The 17,656-nt window shown below is 44.1% G+C and overlaps 1 protein-coding gene across 3 annotated transcripts in view; it reads right to left on the bottom strand.

The window, feature by feature from the left end:
• The window catches only part of rarga (retinoic acid receptor gamma a), a 42,577-nt gene extending 28,050 nt beyond the window's left edge, over window positions 1–14,527 (bottom strand). Inside the window, exons 1-3 of one of the 3 annotated variants that reach the window (XM_061736113.1) lie at window positions 9,332–9,513; window positions 8,731–8,805; window positions 2,191–2,492 (exon numbers count right to left, since the gene is read on the bottom strand). In XM_061736113.1, coding sequence (XP_061592097.1) covers window positions 2,191–2,359 — 169 coding nt within the window. In that variant the 5' untranslated portion in view covers window positions 2,360–2,492; window positions 8,731–8,805; window positions 9,332–9,513. Of the gene's footprint in view, window positions 1–2,190; window positions 2,493–8,730; window positions 8,806–9,331; window positions 9,514–14,322 lie in introns of those variants that run through there. The other 2 variants (XM_061736114.1, XM_061736112.1) reach the window with 2 other exon arrangements.
• Between the last annotated feature and the right edge of the window lie 3,129 nt (window positions 14,528–17,656).

Genomic DNA, 17,656 nt, shown 5'->3' on the forward strand with positions numbered 1-17,656 from the left:
AACAAATGTTTAATTCACTGATTAAAATGCCAAAGGAAAAAAAGAAAAAAGATAGTCAGACTTTTCCATGGAAGAAACTGCTGATTATTTGCGGTTTTGTACCATTTATCAAACATAGGAATGTTTAATCAGCGATTGTCTTATTTTCTCAATCATGAACCAATAGTCTGTTAGTTCTAATCATAACATAGCTTTGGACTAACACATTTATAAAGTTAATATAGGTTAATAGATGAACTAAAACAAATAAATAAATAAAATCAGTAAAAGCTAATTGTCACTGTGATTCTGACTTAATCTTTGACCCCCGGTCTTGTTTCAGCTCAGACAGAGAGCTTACAGCTTATAAGTGTACTCTTTAACCCCCGTGAACGATCCCACTGCCAGCCTGGATGAGTCAGTGCGAGCAGTCATGTATGAAGCCCCAGTGCATTAGGTCGCCTGCGTCCGCTTGTGCTTTGATACTTGTTTTTGTTTTAACTCATGCCAGGGTAAAAACCAAAAAGAATCCATCTGTCAGTGCGGTGGGATTTCATTCTGCGTCAGGGGGTATGTTTCTCGTTTTTAGATGAAAGATCGGCTCTGTACGTACATGTGTGTGCGCGTGTGTGTGAGAACGTGTCTGAGCGAGAAAGAGAGAGTTTGTGGGAAGACTGTCTCTGATGGCGTGTTTGCCTGTGCATATCTGTGTGTTTTTCTTGCAGGGTGTGCTCCTGGATTCCACCACACTGGGACATTACCCCCAGGTGCTCCTTCTCTCTCGCGCTCTGGTTCTGTGAAAATACCTTGAGGATTAGGTGGGCAGTGGTGGTGAGAAGGAGAGGAAGGAGGGGGGTGTTGAAGTAGTGATTGACGGCCGAAAGGCTGTGGAAGTGCACGGGCATGCTGTGCTTGGGGAGAAAAGGGGACTGCACACACAGGCGTGGGGGGTGGGGGGGGTGTTCACTGGCTCTGCACTCAGCTGTTGCCACCCACACCCATTATTAACCCTCCACCACCACCTGCCACCCCTTAATACTGCACTCAGATCAGATTTCAAATGACTTCTTCCTACCTTTACCTCAACAAAAGTGTCCACTCTATTCTCTCTTTCAGGCTCTCTTTCCTCACATCAACAACCTCATCAACTCCATTTACCAAGGCGGTTTTTGCTCATGGATACACCCTGACGAAAAATCCCTTTGTTGATTTGTGGTTTTGAAACAAACAGGTGGTTTGAACAATGAGCAATGCAGGCTGGGAGTGTGCGTCTGATTTAGTTTTTTTGCATGACACAAAAACAGTCTGGACTGCCAACAATCTCCTCTTTGTGTTCTGTGTCACACACACGTCTTCTCACTTTAGCGCTGCAGAATGCAACAGCGCCCCCTCTGGTCAAACCGAACACTACAAGTGTGATTATAGAGGAGCTTCAAGTAGTACTTTGAATCCTGCTTTCCAACTCACCTTTACATCTACAAAAAAGTTTAAAGCATGTCTCCGTCTGAATAAAGGGATTGCACTGTGGGTCACTTCCAAAAAACTGTTGATGCACAGACAGCACTCATCACCTCACAATGGAAGAATGTTGTTTTGTCTTCCACTGCAAACTTTTGCTCTGTCTGTCTCACAAAAGCTTTGTAAGAGGTCTGTCTGCACACACACACACACACACACACACACACACAGACACACAGACACACACACACACACACACACACACACACACACACACACACACACACACACACACACACACACACACACACACACACACACACACACACACACACACACACACACACACACACACACACACACACACACACACACACACACGAAGCCAGAGCCAGAGCCTGCGGTCACAACCACACCATCTACAATCATCAAACGTATAAGGAAACCGCAGGGCCAGTAGTCATTGTATTGATGAAAGCAGACCTTTTCCTCCTGGTTTCTTTGGAGGATTATTTTTCTACCAGTCATCCTATATCACAAATGGACCCGAAAGTTTTCCATTTCCACAAAATTACACATAATGAAGTGCAATTTAAAAAGTAATATATTTCTCCATTCCGTCCCAACTGCTTAAACTGACTAAACTAAAATGAAAGTGGTGGCTTTATATTGCCTGTACAGTTTTCACTGAGATGGAAACGACATCTAAGAGGGAAGATGAGTCAAATACACGTAGAAATGAAATGGACTTACAGAGAGCAGCCATCTCTTTGGGCAGGTCAGCCCCGAATCTCCCAAACAGGCTGCTGTTGGCCAGCAGGTCGAAGGGGGAGTGGCTTCTTATGGTGTTGAAGGGAAAGGGGTAGACAGCAGGTGGGAAGCCGGTCATGTGACCAACCTGCTGCTCCCTGTTGGCAGCCATGGCGACCGAGACCCCAGGGGGGTCCGCAGCGGGCCGCTGCGTCCTCCGTGTGAGCAGCGGGAAGCTCTCTGGGTTGCTGAAGGAGCACCGGTGTCCACTTTAGAGCAGGAGGAGGAGGTATGCCGTCAGGTTTCTGAGGAAGAGCACACAAAAGGATCCTGTCATTTAAACAGAACGTCAAATACTTCAAATCAGCACTATCAGCAATAAAATCTGAGGTTTATGTAGAGGCTTGCAGCATTTCGCCACACATTTTCATTACACAGACAGCATTGTTTTTCTTTAGCGTTCGTGAAATAAGGATGCGTAAACTTCGTACCGACAGGTATGACCGTACTGGAAGGAAAAAGGAAGTCAAGAAGGATGGGACAGTCAAGCCTTAACTGAAAAAGACATGCTGGGAAAATAATGAGTGAGCTGTAAAAGGAAAAGCCAGAAAAACTGGGACTGGATGAGGGGAAAAGAAAATAAGAAAGACGTTTGGAAAAAGTTATAACAGGGAAGAACGGGAGGGAGGGGAGGGACGGAGGAAAAGAGCAAGGGGAAAAAAAGAAAGAGGGGGAAATAAAGAGAGAGAGCTCTTGTTCCTGCAGTTTTGAAGAGCTTCCAGACTTCTACGGTGATTCCAGGCTATGCCATATGATTTAAATCACCAGAACTCCACTATAAAGACCTCCTCTGTTTCTGCTGCCAGCCTAGCACAGCAGCCTGCCTCTTTGCCTCTTTCCCCCAGGACCAGAGGCCCAGACACGGGGTCCGGAGCATGAAGAAGGGAGGGAGGAAGGAGGTTGGTGGGTAGGGAGAATGAGATCCACTGATTGCTAACTGATGCTGTCACTTCCAACTATCTTCTCATGAGGTCAGGCTCCCATCCCACAGAGCCATTCGGCTCTCACCTCCTGCAGCCTGCTCATCACTTTGACTCCTCACAGTAGGCACAGACAAGTCCGTCTCAAGAGCAGACAAGGCTGTACTTATGTCCCACTGTTGACTCTCATATCAAGAAGGGGGGAAAAAAATTGAAAAAAAAAGAAGATATTTTCTTTTTGCCTTTTGCTTCCTTAGAGTGAATTCATGAGTGGGTGGTGTGATCAGCTTGTTTTTTAAATGTGGCTTTGAAAAAGAGCAGAGCCAAGGAATTTGGAACTGCTGTGGCTTGTGAATCTGGGAGAAAACACAGGGAAATATCTTGGTGATGAATTTGGTATAAACAAAGAAATGAGGCTGGGGGGGGGGGGGATCTAAGGCTGAACCAGTGAACTGCTGAACTGAGTGAAAACAGCACAAGAGAACAGTGACAGAGTCTGGGCACTTGGGGGCACCAAGGGGTGGCGCCATGCCCAGAAAAAAAAGGAAAAAAAAGTCAGAGTACTCTCCAAGATGAACACATATGCACCGCACACACTGAAACCCATACACATGCAATCAAGCACTCAAAAACTCCACACGTCACATGTGTGAGAGCACCCTCTATCACACACACGCACATGCACACACTTCTCACCCCATGCCTTTTTCCAGGGCTCTGGCTCCCTCCCTGCCTCTTTCTGGCTCTCTCTCTTTCAACAGAGCCAGTTAATTACACCCTACTGCTGCAGGCAGCTTCAAACCACCACTAATTTAGAGTTCCATTACAGTAAACTGTTCCACATGTGCATCCAGGGCCCAGGCAGGCTCGGGTGGCCACGTTTCAGGAAAGAGCAGCCGCTGATAGGTACCCACCCCCATCCTGCCAACACAGCCTGCCATCTTTATTTTCTCATTCCTACTCTCTGCGTTTCTTGCTTTGCATCTTCCACTTTTCCAGATTAGTCTTCGAAAAAAAAAAGAAAAAAAAAACTTGCTTGGATTTCCCCTTCACTCCTCATCTCCTTTATGTGATCATGTTCTTGTACCCAGTTCTCCTCTCCGCCTCCCCCAACCCCTTCTCTATCCTTCTGTTGCTTATACAACTTGTACCATGACCCTGTGCAGCGGTTCCACTGTGCGGCCAACACACAAAAACATCACTAAAGACTTCACTGGAACTAATGGGAGAAGAGGTACAGACTGGAAAAACAAAACTGCCAGCAACACTCAGGCTCATAATGAGTGTGTATGAGTGTGTGTGTGCGCGCGCGTGCACTTGGCTAGCATTTGGTCCGTTTGGATATCTCCATCATGAACTCAAACCAGCTCCCATAAAAGCAGCACAATGCGTCTGCAGAGCTGGGAAAGAAAAGGAGAACGAGGAAAAGGTAGGTATTGGGATTTTATAACGTGACTTTTGTATTCTCCCAAAGGAGGAAAACAAAACTACACTGATCAAACTTTTCATTTAAATTAGCTTTAGGGGACCCATTATGATTAAGTGCCACTTAAACACTTGAACATTAAATAAATGTAGTGAAATGAAGAGTGGCAATCAAAAACAACGAGCTCAAGAGCAGACACAACATTTTGCAATACAACTCATTACTGTTACTCCTCAAACACAATAATGAATTATTACTATTTTTTCCCTTTTTTTTTTAAGTGTTGGCGCCAGTGTTTTTTAATGAGTCACATCAGCCCGGCAGCTTTTTACAGTGCCGTTTATGTTTAATGTTGGGTCCTGTGGTAGGCTCACTTCGCCAGCCCGTCTGGGGCTATAAGGGGATAAGGGGAATTTGGAGTGACTTCATTCCCTGTTAGCCAGGGCCAAATGGGCATCGAGGGCCTACCCACTTCCCCTAGGCCTGGGGGGCATGCAAGGGGCAGCATGCGGCCATGCAAGCGCGGAACAGCGGGGCCAGCTTTTGGGTGGGTTCACGGCTGTTGCTGCTTCTTCTGCAGGGACTTTCCATTTTTTTGTTTTTCAGAGGATCAATTGTAGCAGTTTAAATCAACTCTGCTTGTTTCTGTATAAATAGTGGAACAATCTGAAAGTGCTTGATCAAGCTGAAGCAAGTATATTGGTTACACTTTAGATAATTCAATGATTTTTTTACCAGGACGTGACACCATGTAGCGTATAAAATTAACTCCATCAAGCTGGCAAATTGGAGACAGCTCTACAAGATGAGGCACGCTTACAGGGAAGGAGATTTTCTTGTTTGCTGAGGATTTGGGATATCACCAAAAAGATGGAGCAGAACTAGAAATCATGCATGAGTAAGAACTGCAGACAGAGAGAAAGAACAGTTCCCATATATCTGCCAAAAAGAGGGTATCAAATCGTCATTGAGCAAAAAAAACAACAATTGTGCCTCCACCGTTGCGACAGAGTGAGACCCCTCAGGCAATAAGAACTGCAGTCAAACATAACAAATTAATCACAGCATCTCAGGAAGTCCTGAACCACACAACTAAGAAAAGAAGCCCCCCCCCACCCGTTCTTCTTTTTACTCACCACCAGTGATTACTCTGCGTATACGAGAAAGATTCTGGGTGCCATAGCTTTCCCGCTTTGTTTATTGTTGGATTATTCTTATTCCCGTAAACTGGAACACAAAGCAGTAATTTTGGATTCCAGTGAATACGCACAGCTCTTTTCAAAGTGACTTTTCTTTGATACTCTTTCATTTTTTACTGAAACTGAGAGAGTTCTCAACTTTTTAAAAACAGAAGACAACAGAAGAAGGTAAAATACAAGCATCAGCTAGCCTGTGTAGAGCAGCAACTCAAAACTCTCACTAGAGGGACTGAGTGCTTATTAAGCAGCTTCAAAAAAGAAAACGATCATTAAAAAGATAATCCGTGCCATGGATCCCGGCAGTAAAAGCATTTTCTTGATCCCTTTCCATCTCCAACCTGCACAATCCTGCCAATAGTCAAAAAACCTTGTATGTTCTTTAAGCACCAGCGTTTCAACTGTCAAAATTTCCAGAAATGACAAATCAGGGAGGGGTATGTTTAAGCTTGTTTTTTACCTGAAGTCAGTAGCTAAACAGTGATTTCACAGTCCATGTCTCCTCAAAACCGAGTTGACAGACTGGCTTTTCCAACTGCTTGGACCGAAAAAGATCATCACTGCTTAATGCGTCCTTAAAGAGCCATAACAAAGATTTATAGACCCCAAGCAGTACATACAAGTTTAAATGTTCATACTGAAACGTGATCATGAGAGAGAGAGTATTATCTGATCTTGTTGCTGGCATTAGCAGTATTTTGGCTCTGAAAACAATATCCTCAACAGTATTATCTGATGCAAAGCTGACAGCTTCCAGTCTTTCAACAAGTGGCTGGCTAATGGCTCTGAAAGAGAGACAGAGTGACAGACGCTCTGGTGTTTCCAAACAGACCTGCATTCCAGTACCTGAAACTTGTTTGACGTATGCCTTCTCTTGGCATCCCACAAACACATATTTGCTTATGGCAACAATGAAAAAAAAAGGCACCTCTGTGAGACAACCTAACTCTTGGAGAAACTTCCTTCCACTGAGTTGTGATAATGCAATCATTTTCTTACAACGTAAAAATAATTAAACATGAACCCCTCAATTTCTTTTTTTTTTTTGTACGAAAATAAAGTCACATAGTAGGCTGTGCCGACTTGCACTATGGAAACAGCGAGAACTCAGAGAAACATAAAACACTTTGTGACATGATGAAGTCATCCTGACAGATTGCAGTTTCCATGATGTGATGGAGTTCTTCAGAGCCTTCGACACAGAGACTTCAGCAGATGGTCAAGCAAAACAAGTAAACACAACATCGTGCCAAAAAGGCTAAGACAGAAACTTTGAGGCAAGATAAAGTGGGGAAAAAAAGGCAATGGCGTGACAAGGTGAAGTTGTTGTTACTAAAATGTTTCATGCAGTTTTCTACTGAATAATGCACAAAGGTCTCTGTGAAGGTGTTACCGACTCTAATCTCTGTAAAAAAAAAAAAAAAAAAAAAAAAAAAGAATTAAACAAAGAAGCGAAACATAATGGAAGAGTTTCACCACCACTGCCTTTAGCCGCAGGAATCACAGCAACACGAGCAGGCCCGAGCTCACACATGCAAGTACAGCGTGTACAACAGCAGCACATTTCCACACACAGTTTAACTTTGTGCCAAAAGTTCTCGTTGCAAGGGCTTGGACACAGGCTGAAAATGTAAATCTTCACAATTAGAATGCCACACCTGCAAAAATAGACACAGGAAATGGTGTGCAAATAGTTTCCTGGTTAATTATAGTGTGGTAGCACAGAGCCCCTTGATTCCTCTAAAATCACCTGGCTAACCCCTTCCTGCCACTTGGTTGTAATTGCTATAGAAATTCCAGAAAGAGACAGGTACCAACAACTCCCTGATTTACCGCTCAAAGTCATGTCACAAAGAAAGACTGTTAGCAGATTTTGCAACACAGAAGCTTTTGTGGGCTAGCTGTTGCTTCAGTAGTTCTCAAAATAAAAAAAGGAGTCTACACACAGCAGAACTATTGCATTTTAAAGATGAATGATTTTGGAAAAAATAGCCATGATTTCTAATTTTTTACGTTAATGTGTACTTCTTAAGATGTCACCATATTATGTGGTGTTTTGATTCATATTAGATGCGTAAAATTTAAAACACTAAAAAAATCTAACGCCATGAACCTACAATACAAATTAAAGTTATATTGTGCTACACTTCACCATACAGATCATAACTTAAGTGGTGAGAGTTTTAAATGGGGCCAGTTGCTTAATGTGTAAACATTCATGACAAAAAACAAAAGAGAAGATAGTTTTAAAGCAATAAAACTTGATGCTACTTATGGTTATGATTAGTTACAATAACTATGAGTGCACGTACTGATGTAACAGTGTGCTAAATCAGTGCTTGATTCCAAACAAGTGATACGCTGGGAACATGGGCTGAGAAGGTTAAGATGCTCTGTGTGGACAGCCTGTCGCAAAAGATCCACAGGAGGCTCCTTTGAGGTGGAGGAGAGAGCCGTGACATTTCATCACCGCAGAGACGAGCCCTGCGTCCTCCATTCCAGATGTCACAACTTTGTATCAGAGCAGATGACAGCAGAGGGTTGCACTGATACTGCTGGCCCTGACACTAACATCCCACACTTGCACAGCTCTACTTCAATCACACTTATGTCAGACCCACCAGGGGGCAGGAAAAGTAAAAGAAAAAGTGGTGGACAGCAGGTGCAAAGCTGAAACAGTTTTCCTGCTGACCAGTCACTTTTAGAGCACTAAATCAAAAACGTTTCAGGATGATAGCTCTTTTTCTGGTGTCAGGTGCGTAATCTTTATCTGATATACACGGTGCTAAATGCGCCGCGTCGCACATGGCCATAACAAGCAGAACCTGTTAACCTAGAACATATGCCAACATCATTAAATAATCTTCACTGGCATCCTGCTAGCTATGGGAGCACAATGAATAAACTTCCAAGTAAACCAAGACCAGAGTTGCAGACACACCTCACTCCACAGGAATCAGCCGGTGCCGTTTAAAACATGGAAAAACAATGCCTTTCTTCTCCAAGTCTTCATGTGCTAGTTATAAAAAAAAAAAAAAAAAAAAAAACAGGTCAAGGACTGGTGACTTCTCTGGTGGATACACATCAAACACATACAAGCGCACACACACATATGTCAATAATAAAGAGCTCCACAGGCCCTGGGTAACACTTGAAACACTCACTAACAAGCACATCTGCGCACGCAGGCACATGCAAGCACACACACATGGTTGAATTAGTTTTCACATAAACTCAGTGTCACGCTTGCGTTTATAAGGAACAAAGAAGCAAACAAACTGAAACAAAGCATGGAAACAAATGGATATTTTAGCGTTTACACGGGAAAATCTGGTTGGCTTCTTTGAGCCACGATTAATCATCCCAAAACCTCCCAAGTGTCTCACGCAGAGTTTCTACCTTCAATTAAAACCGTTGACCCGGTCCTTAACCAACAAAAAAAGAAAAATTTTACTCCTTCTGTTAGCAGGGAGTGAGTGAGAAAAAGGAAAACAAACAATGACTCAAGTTACTGGTTCCAAACTTAAGTGTGAGTTACTTACGGGCGCTTGCGCTGGTGATGCAGACGGACAGATGAGAGCCTTGACAAAATGGTCTGATGAGCAGCACGAGCCAATGAAAGGAAGAAAAGATGTGTGCACATTCAACAGAGTCCCTCCAACAGCAAAGACAGAGCAGCAGTGAGCTTCTAATTCACTCCCCCTCCTGCACTCTCCTCCTCCTTCCCCTCCTCTCCGAGTCGCTACCTTTAAAAAAAAAAAAAAAAAAAAAAAAAATCACTCTTTCACTCCCCATATACAGGCGCACACACACTCACTTGCTCTCTGACTAAGAAATAATTATACTGTGATTCATAAAGCCTTCCTTTTTCACGTGACCCCGACACTCGAAAATATACAGAACATTTTTTCACAGGCCACAAAATGCCTGGAGGGGAAAAAAAAAATGCCCAGGCAGCTTGAGTTTCTGTTTTTAATTCTCCCTGCCTTCTTTGTCTCTTGTTTGTGTGATTTTTGTTTTCTCATTCTTGATTAAATAGTCAGTTTACCATGTCGCGAGCTTAGATCGTTCCCGTTTCATCAATAAGTGAAATAAGCCAGGCCTATCAGGAGAGGAAGTTTCAGCATCCCAGATCATCCACTTCGCATTGTTCTGATTTAGCACGCAAGCTGTTTTAATTAAACGCCAGTGGGCTCACTTTGCTCAAGCGTCTTGTGTTTGCACCGCTGGTCGTCAATTCTCGTTGGATCTATTTTAACAGGCTTCAGGGACAAAATGTGGATTTTTTTTTTCTTTTCGTGCAACTCTAAAAACAGAAACATAATGAAACACATAAGCAAGTTCTGAACACATGAAAACCGATATGTGATAAAACATTAAGGGACATAGAGGAAATTAAATGAGAACCAGAGTTTGGCACTCTCTGCAAACTTATTTTTTTGTTTTCAAGATGATCTTTACAAAAAAAATGCGGATATCTAAATTATTCCAGCTCAAGATTGGTGGTTTGGCACATCATCTGCAGGGAAGTCCCGCGTGAGATGGCAGATCAGATCAGGTCAGCGGCAGCAGCAGCAGCAACAGATCTGGGTGTGCCCCTGCACGTGCCCCTCTCTCTATATGAGATCATATGTTTCACATCTCTGTTTATGTGTTTGTGGTCTGGGTGTGTGCCCTGTTTTTCTCAATGTAATGTTTCTCGAGTTGTTTTGGTTATGAAGAGCACCTCAAACCTCAAAACTGGGAGGAGTGGGCACACCTCAACTGGCACCTCGGCAGGCACGTTTACCTTTTCACGTCGTCTACGGGAGACACAAACACAGCTCACGCAGGCAGTGTAGACGTTTAACAACACAACCAGTCAAACAAGGCAACACCTTTTAGAATAGGACATATATTGTACATGTACTGCTATTTCTGGGATGCAGCACGTGAAATTATCCTGTCCATGTGAGGTCAGCTGCTTATTTTGTGTGTGTAAATCTCACCATCTGGCCTGACAAAGAGATAGATCTGTTCCTCACTTACACTGACCCCAATATGTCTCCAGGATAGAGTCAAGCCAGCTTAATAAGAAAGCAAACCTCTCTGTCTTACTCTTGTTATTCCCATGTCCTTCTAATCATTACAGCCACATATGGTCCTGGGTAGTCCACTGAATTTATCGCTTAAAACATTTCTGATGTGGATTTCCCGGTACATGGTCAGGATGAATGAATGGATAAGCCGTGAGTGGGGCCGCTGCCTCTCTGTCGAAAATCTAACATTCAGGAAGCGCACATCTGAGCCGCACTGCAAAAAAAGAGGAAAAACACCCTTCAGCTGATCCTTATCTTATTTTCATTTGACTTATATGTTGCTTATGAGGGCACGGAGGCTAATAGAAATCCCTTGACTGTTTATGTAGTAGTGCTGAAATGGGAGTTGTGTAACAGGAAAGGAGGTAAACACAGCTCTAGTTTTAAAAATTCCCGCTACATAAAAGTGATGAGAGCAGTTATGAGTTGCTTGCAAGTTAACGGAAGACCACCAGGCTGACAGAAACCGTGCACTTGAGTCAGGATGTGCAGCCAAGTGCATGAAGACAGTGTTTGTCAGTGCAATGTCCACACAGTGCACATGCTGTGGTCCCTATTAAACTATGACAGCGAGGTTGAGCCGGGGGTGTGTTTTGAGCTGTGCTCATCCTGCAATGTGCACATTCACAGCTGTAATGTATGTCTGTGTGTGTGTGTGTGTGCATGGATGAGTGTGCGTAGGCAGTAGCAGTGAGAAGGTCAGAGGTTACTAGTGTTTGTGTTTCAGTGTCAGTGAAGTGTGCTCCAGGCCGAGATTTATGATCATTGTGTCTAGGAGGCTGCAGAGTGGGGGATAATGAAGACAGATCAGGGTGCTATCTCTGTCTCTGGGCACCACTGGAAACATGGCCTATGGCCCCCGCCATTCTCGTATCATTAACTTCAGCCAATGACATCATAACGCTCTGCCCTGACATCAATCCTCGCGCAGCGCGCTCTCACAAAAAGTCAAAACACTGGGATGGTGCTCCTCGCAGGAAGCCATCCGGCAAACACATGCATTGTTCAGCACATAGTTGAGCAGCGTCCCTGGGTGTGTTTATAAAGATATGAAATATTCATGGCAACATGTTACACAGTCGTGTGTTTCCACTTTAGATTCATCGTATTAGCATTCCCAGAGCAACAGAGTAAAGGCCTGGGGCTCGCTGGCAAAGGAAGAAGAGAAAAGGCAGAAAGGAAAGAGGAAAGGGGGGATGATAGAGGGGAGGAAGTGAGGTTAGGGAGCTCAGAGTGATGGAGAGAAGGAGGAGAGAGAGGGATCTGGGGTGAAGGGGCCAGTAGTACGGGCAATGTGAGAAAAAGAGGTGTGAAATAGGAGCAGGCGGGGATGAATGGTGGGGGTGGTGGTGGCGGTACAGGCAGCTGGTGACTGTGGCGGTGGGTTTCAATCAGTAAGAGAATGCCCATAATGAGATCACTATTTCCCTGCAATCAGATTGATGTCATGTGAAGTTTGATGTCGCTCTGAGACAGGCAGCGAGCGGAGGGCAAACACACACCACTAAATAGTAATTACAACACACACACACACACACACACACACACACACACACACACACACACACACACACACACACACAAATGTACACTCTCTTAGGACTTTCTTGGTAAGAGACTTATACACACATCCTGTGAAATGAAGGAGTACATTCATTCCACCTGGCAAAGCGTGCTCATTTAGAGTCCAACTGCCTTCAAGTAAAAACATACGCAGAGGAATACTCGTAGGAAAATGAGTTACTCATGGCAAAAGGAGAAATGTGTTAGGGACCGAAGGGCATATACCACCACTCTAACAAAAACAAATGAACCCAAATCTGGAAACAGAGGACCAGGGAGCCAAAAGCCGTTTTATTGCATATGAAACTACAGGGAAAAGAGAATATAAAGAGTGTGTGTGTGTGTGTGTGTGTGTGTGTGTGTGTGTGTGTGTGTGTGTGTGTGTGTGTGTGTGCGCACGCGCGCTCTTTGTGCATATCTTAGGGTGCACTCAGAGGTTGTCAACACAGCTACCAGCATGTGTGCCAGCAAATGAGCGCGCTCTGCCTATTCCCCAACATGTGTGTCCAATGAAAGGTGAACGGCTCTCCTGTCTATACTTTACTCAAAAGTCAGCCATGATGTCACCATGAACCCATCTTGAACTCACCTCTGTCAAAAAGCATTACTCCAGCCCTCTTTCTCTCATTTTCTGTTCCACCTCTCCCTTTCTTCACGTTCTGCTCCTGCTTCTCCAATCCTTAACTGAGCTCGAGTTCTTTTTCATATTTCCGTATTCTTCAACATTTCCCCTCACCCATCCATGTCTCGACCCCCCCTCCCCTCTCCAACAGGAGAACATTTTCTTTTCTTTTTTCTCTCTCTGGCAAGCCTGCCCTGATTGAATCACCAAAACTCACTGCCATCTGCCAAAAATGCCAGGATGTTCTGATTATCCTAAACTTTGTTTAAGCTGTGGTTTTGCACAACAACAACAAAAAAAATAAATAATGCTCATATTACAGGAAGAGAAGCCAGAAAATAAATGCAGGAAAAAGAAAGAGGAAAAAAAAGTTAGAGATGGGGGAGAATGCAAATGAAAGAGGGGAGAGGGAAAAGAGAGAGGACAGTGGAGAAGAGAGGGGTGGTGGGGGCAGTGAGAAGGCAGCCAGAGAGCCACATATGGAAGTGATTCTGTAATTACTGCAAATCTGTGAGCTCAAAAGGAAAGGTCTTCTTTTCCATGCCTCCCTCTCCGCACATACAACCGCCCTTGTGAGAATGCCGGGCACTAAAAGCCGCATAGGGGAGGAGAAGAAGTGAGACATGGTGTTTGTTTGTTTGTTTTTGTTAAAAGTACAAATATAGACATGGAATATGTTCAATATGTTGAGCTGGAACAGGTCTGTTTTTCTGATCACGAGGCTAAATCCACACAATCCCGGCTACTATATGATTTGTTTTTCCTCTTTGCTTATTTGCTTTGGCCTTTCTCAGCTAAATCCACTTTTCTTGGACAGTGATCTGACACAATCTGGGAGGCGCAGTCTGGATGGGAATGAACTCAATTTTCTCATCAAACCACACACACTTAAACTGGCATCGGTGTCGTAACGCGCACATTCATTCAACAGGGTGTGTGAGGAAGGGGCGGTTATTATGAGCTGGGCCTGGGTGACAGACAAACACACGCACAGACAGACACACCGATGGAGTCTTGCTTTTAAAGCCCGGGGCGAAATAGCGCTGCGCAGGTGCGTGTGTTGGCAGCGACTTCTGTTCTCCTCCGTCCCCAAACAGTCTCGGCAGCCTGTAATTATCTAGTGCCCTGCCATAACGTGTTCTCATGATGAGTGCGTGAGTAACCCACGGTAAACACACACCCGGATTGACGCAGCTCGAGCTGAGTTTATTCTTAGACACATCCAATTAATCACGACAGAAGATGATTTATGTGAAGCACAAAATCCTACCTTCCTCGCCTAGAGGAGTAGTTGCCTCGGCTTCAAACGCGACCACATTCCCTCAACCAGAAGTTTAAAGTGGTGGAAGGCACGCGTGCGCACATCGGAGCTCGCGGGGGAAAGAAGCAAAGCAAAAGTTGTGGACAGTCTTCAGAGAAGTTGTCTACGGTTTCATTTTGCTTCAGGGATCATTTCAGTCATTTGTCAGACAGCCTTTTGTTTGTTGCCAAGCGGTCACTTTGTCCCGGCAGTTGAGGGGCGTTTGTCTCTGAGCTGCGGCGCGTGTAGATTTCTGGCGCTCTGGCGCCATCTAGTGGCGGACTGCGGGACCAATCCAACCAGTGGTGGATGGAATGGAAAATCAGTTACAATTCTGTACTATTCCACTGTGGTGTTTTTAAAACTTTTTTTTCCAACTTTGTTTATTAGGAACTACGACGGAGTATTAGGGCCAAACTAAGACAAAAAAAAAAAACTGGAAATTACGAAAATAAAGTCATAATAATATGAGAATAAAGTCGTAAAATTACCAGAATAAAGTCATAATGTTGTGAGAATAAAGTCGTAATATTACGAGAATAAAGTCGTAATATTACGAGAATAAAGTCGTAATATTTTGAGAATAAAGTCGCAATATTTTGAGAATAAAGTCGTAATATTAAATATATGTCACGAACCGGGCTGCACGGCCATGACAAAGAGGGAGACGCAACACAAGGAAAGTCAATCAAAAAGGGTTTTTATTAAATAATACCAAATAATAAAGCTAAAAGAAGAACCTTAATTAAATATGGCGTGTGTAGTCGGTAGATCAGTGGTGTAAGTGAGTGCATGCGGGAAACAATGTGGGTGTATGTGTGTAAGGTGTAAATCTAAAGCAAAACCAAACCACAAACAAAATGCTGCCTCAGGGATGAGAGAGAGGGGAGAAGTGAGCAGCCAAAGCTTTTTAAAGGCTCATTGAGCACAGGTGCTGCCACTTCTCTGATGACCCTCAGCTCCTCCCACTGCTACCTGCAAGGGAGAAGACCAGCCACAAGGCAGGAAGGTAAAGAGGGTCGTCACACCCCCCCCCCATAAGACGAGGGTCATCAGGACCTCCGTCCCCAAACAACAACAACAACACCTGCCTATAAGAAGAGAAAAAAAAACCACATGCAGGCAATATTAAAACTGGAGCCCGCGACAATGCATCTGCTACCACATTAAGACGGCCTTTAATGTGTCGGATGTCCAGGTCGTAAGACTTCAGGGGACCACACAACCAGCGTCCGGCACTCAACCAGCGTCCGGCACTCAACCAAAGTGCGACGCCCACCCAAGTGCGACGCCCACCCAAAGTGCGACGCCCACCCAAAGTGCGACGCCCACCCAAAGTGCGACGCCCACCCAAAGTGCGACGCCCACCAAAGTGCGACGCCCACCCAAGTGCGACGCCCACCAAAGTGCGGGACACAAAAGTGCGGACAAACAAGTCCAGACACGGTCCTGTTGCAAACTGGACCATGATGGCAGTTGCGCGGTTCCAGGTATGTCCGGGCCACCTGCAGCCGAGGCCCCGCCGGCAGGTGACTGGTGGAGACCAGCAGACTTCACAGTGTCGACGTTGATGAACACAAACCGAGCAATCACATCCCCCAGCTGGGTTCGGAGCCTCCCCGCCACTCTTCAAAAACAAAAAGGGAAAAGGTCAACCCAAAAGCAACAAAACAAAAAAAGGAGTTGGAGATCCCAGCCAAAAAGAACAAAAGAAGGGTCAGCACAGGGCCAGCCACGCAATGGGCCGTCGGACCACGCACTTTCCCCACTAAATAAGAAAAACCAAGGTAAACCTATACCCAAACAAAACCGATAACAGGACTACCGGCAATCTCCAGCTCAAACTAAAGAACAAAATTAACTTTCCTATTCAAAACTGCATCTCCCAAACACAGGGTACACTGGACATCACCATAGCTGATGCCATGCACTCAAACAAATCCCCAAATCATTTAGGGCACCAAACAGCCTGAAACAACTCAAACCTTGGACGAGCCCCCACTTGTCACGAACCGGGCTGCACGGCCATGACAAAGAGGGAGACGCAACACAAGGAAAGTCAATCAAAAAGGGTTTTTATTAAATAATACCAAATAATAAAGCTAAAAGAAGAACCTTAATTAAATATGGCGTGTGTAGTCGGTAGATCAGTGGTGTAAGTGAGTGCATGCGGGAAACAATGTGGGTGTATGTGTGTAAGGTGTAAATCTAAAGCAAAACCAAACCACAAACAAAATGCTGCCTCAGGGATGAGAGAGAGGGGAGAAGTGAGCAGCCAAAGCTTTTTAAAGGCTCATTGAGCACAGGTGCTGCCACTTCTCTGATGACCCTCAGCTCCTCCCACTGCTACCTGCAAGGGAGAAGACCAGCCACAAGGCAGGAAGGTAAAGAGGGTCGTCACATATATTATAAATATATAAATATAACTTCACAAGATGCTCAATATTCCTCATTTTAACACAGGGAGAAGATGCTCTTCCTGTTAGAGTTCTCATAAATTAACACTTTATTCTCGTAATATCAACACTTTATTCTCATAAATTACCACTTTATTCTTGTAATATTACGACTTTATTCTCATAATATTACGACTTTATTCTCATAATATTACGACTTTAATCTTGTAATGTTACGACTTTTTTCTCGTAATATTAGACTTTATTCTATTACGACTTTATTCTCGCACCATTATGACTTTATTCTCGTAATTTTACGACTTTATTCTCATTATATTATGACTTTATTCTCGTAAGTTCCAATTTTCTTTTGTCTTAGTTTGGCCCTAATACTCCGTCGTAAGGAACAGTGAGGGACAGTAATGGAGTAAATTTACTTGAGTACTGTACTTAAGTACATATCCAGAGGTTTTGTACTTTACTTGAGTATTAGATTTCTTTGGTACTTATTACTCTTACTTGAATACATTTCCAAGACAAATATTTTTACTTTTACTCGAGTACATTTCTAGGAAGGCTGAAAAGTACTCGTTACTTTCAGGTCTGCTCTTTTTTCTTCTTCCCTAAAATCCTATTGGACACAAGCTGTTTTTGTCAAAGGAGGAGACCTATCACAGTGCACGCTCTCCACTGGGATGTACGTAAAGCGGAAATACGTCAAGCCTCCTCAAAACGATACCGCCAAAGTAGCCTGCGTTTGTCAAGACAGACATTCAATAACTCAAGATTTGAGTTATTGAAAGCAGAGATGTAGTTTTTTGTAAAGCAGTGGTCTTTGAGGGGGATCCAGACTTAGTTGGATGGTGCAGGTTCATTTGGTTTCAGTTCATGATTGTTAATAAACTCTG

The sequence above is a fragment of the Cololabis saira genome, chromosome 12, assembly GCF_033807715.1.
Source record: "Cololabis saira isolate AMF1-May2022 chromosome 12, fColSai1.1, whole genome shotgun sequence".
NCBI lineage: Eukaryota > Metazoa > Chordata > Actinopteri > Beloniformes > Belonidae > Cololabis > Cololabis saira.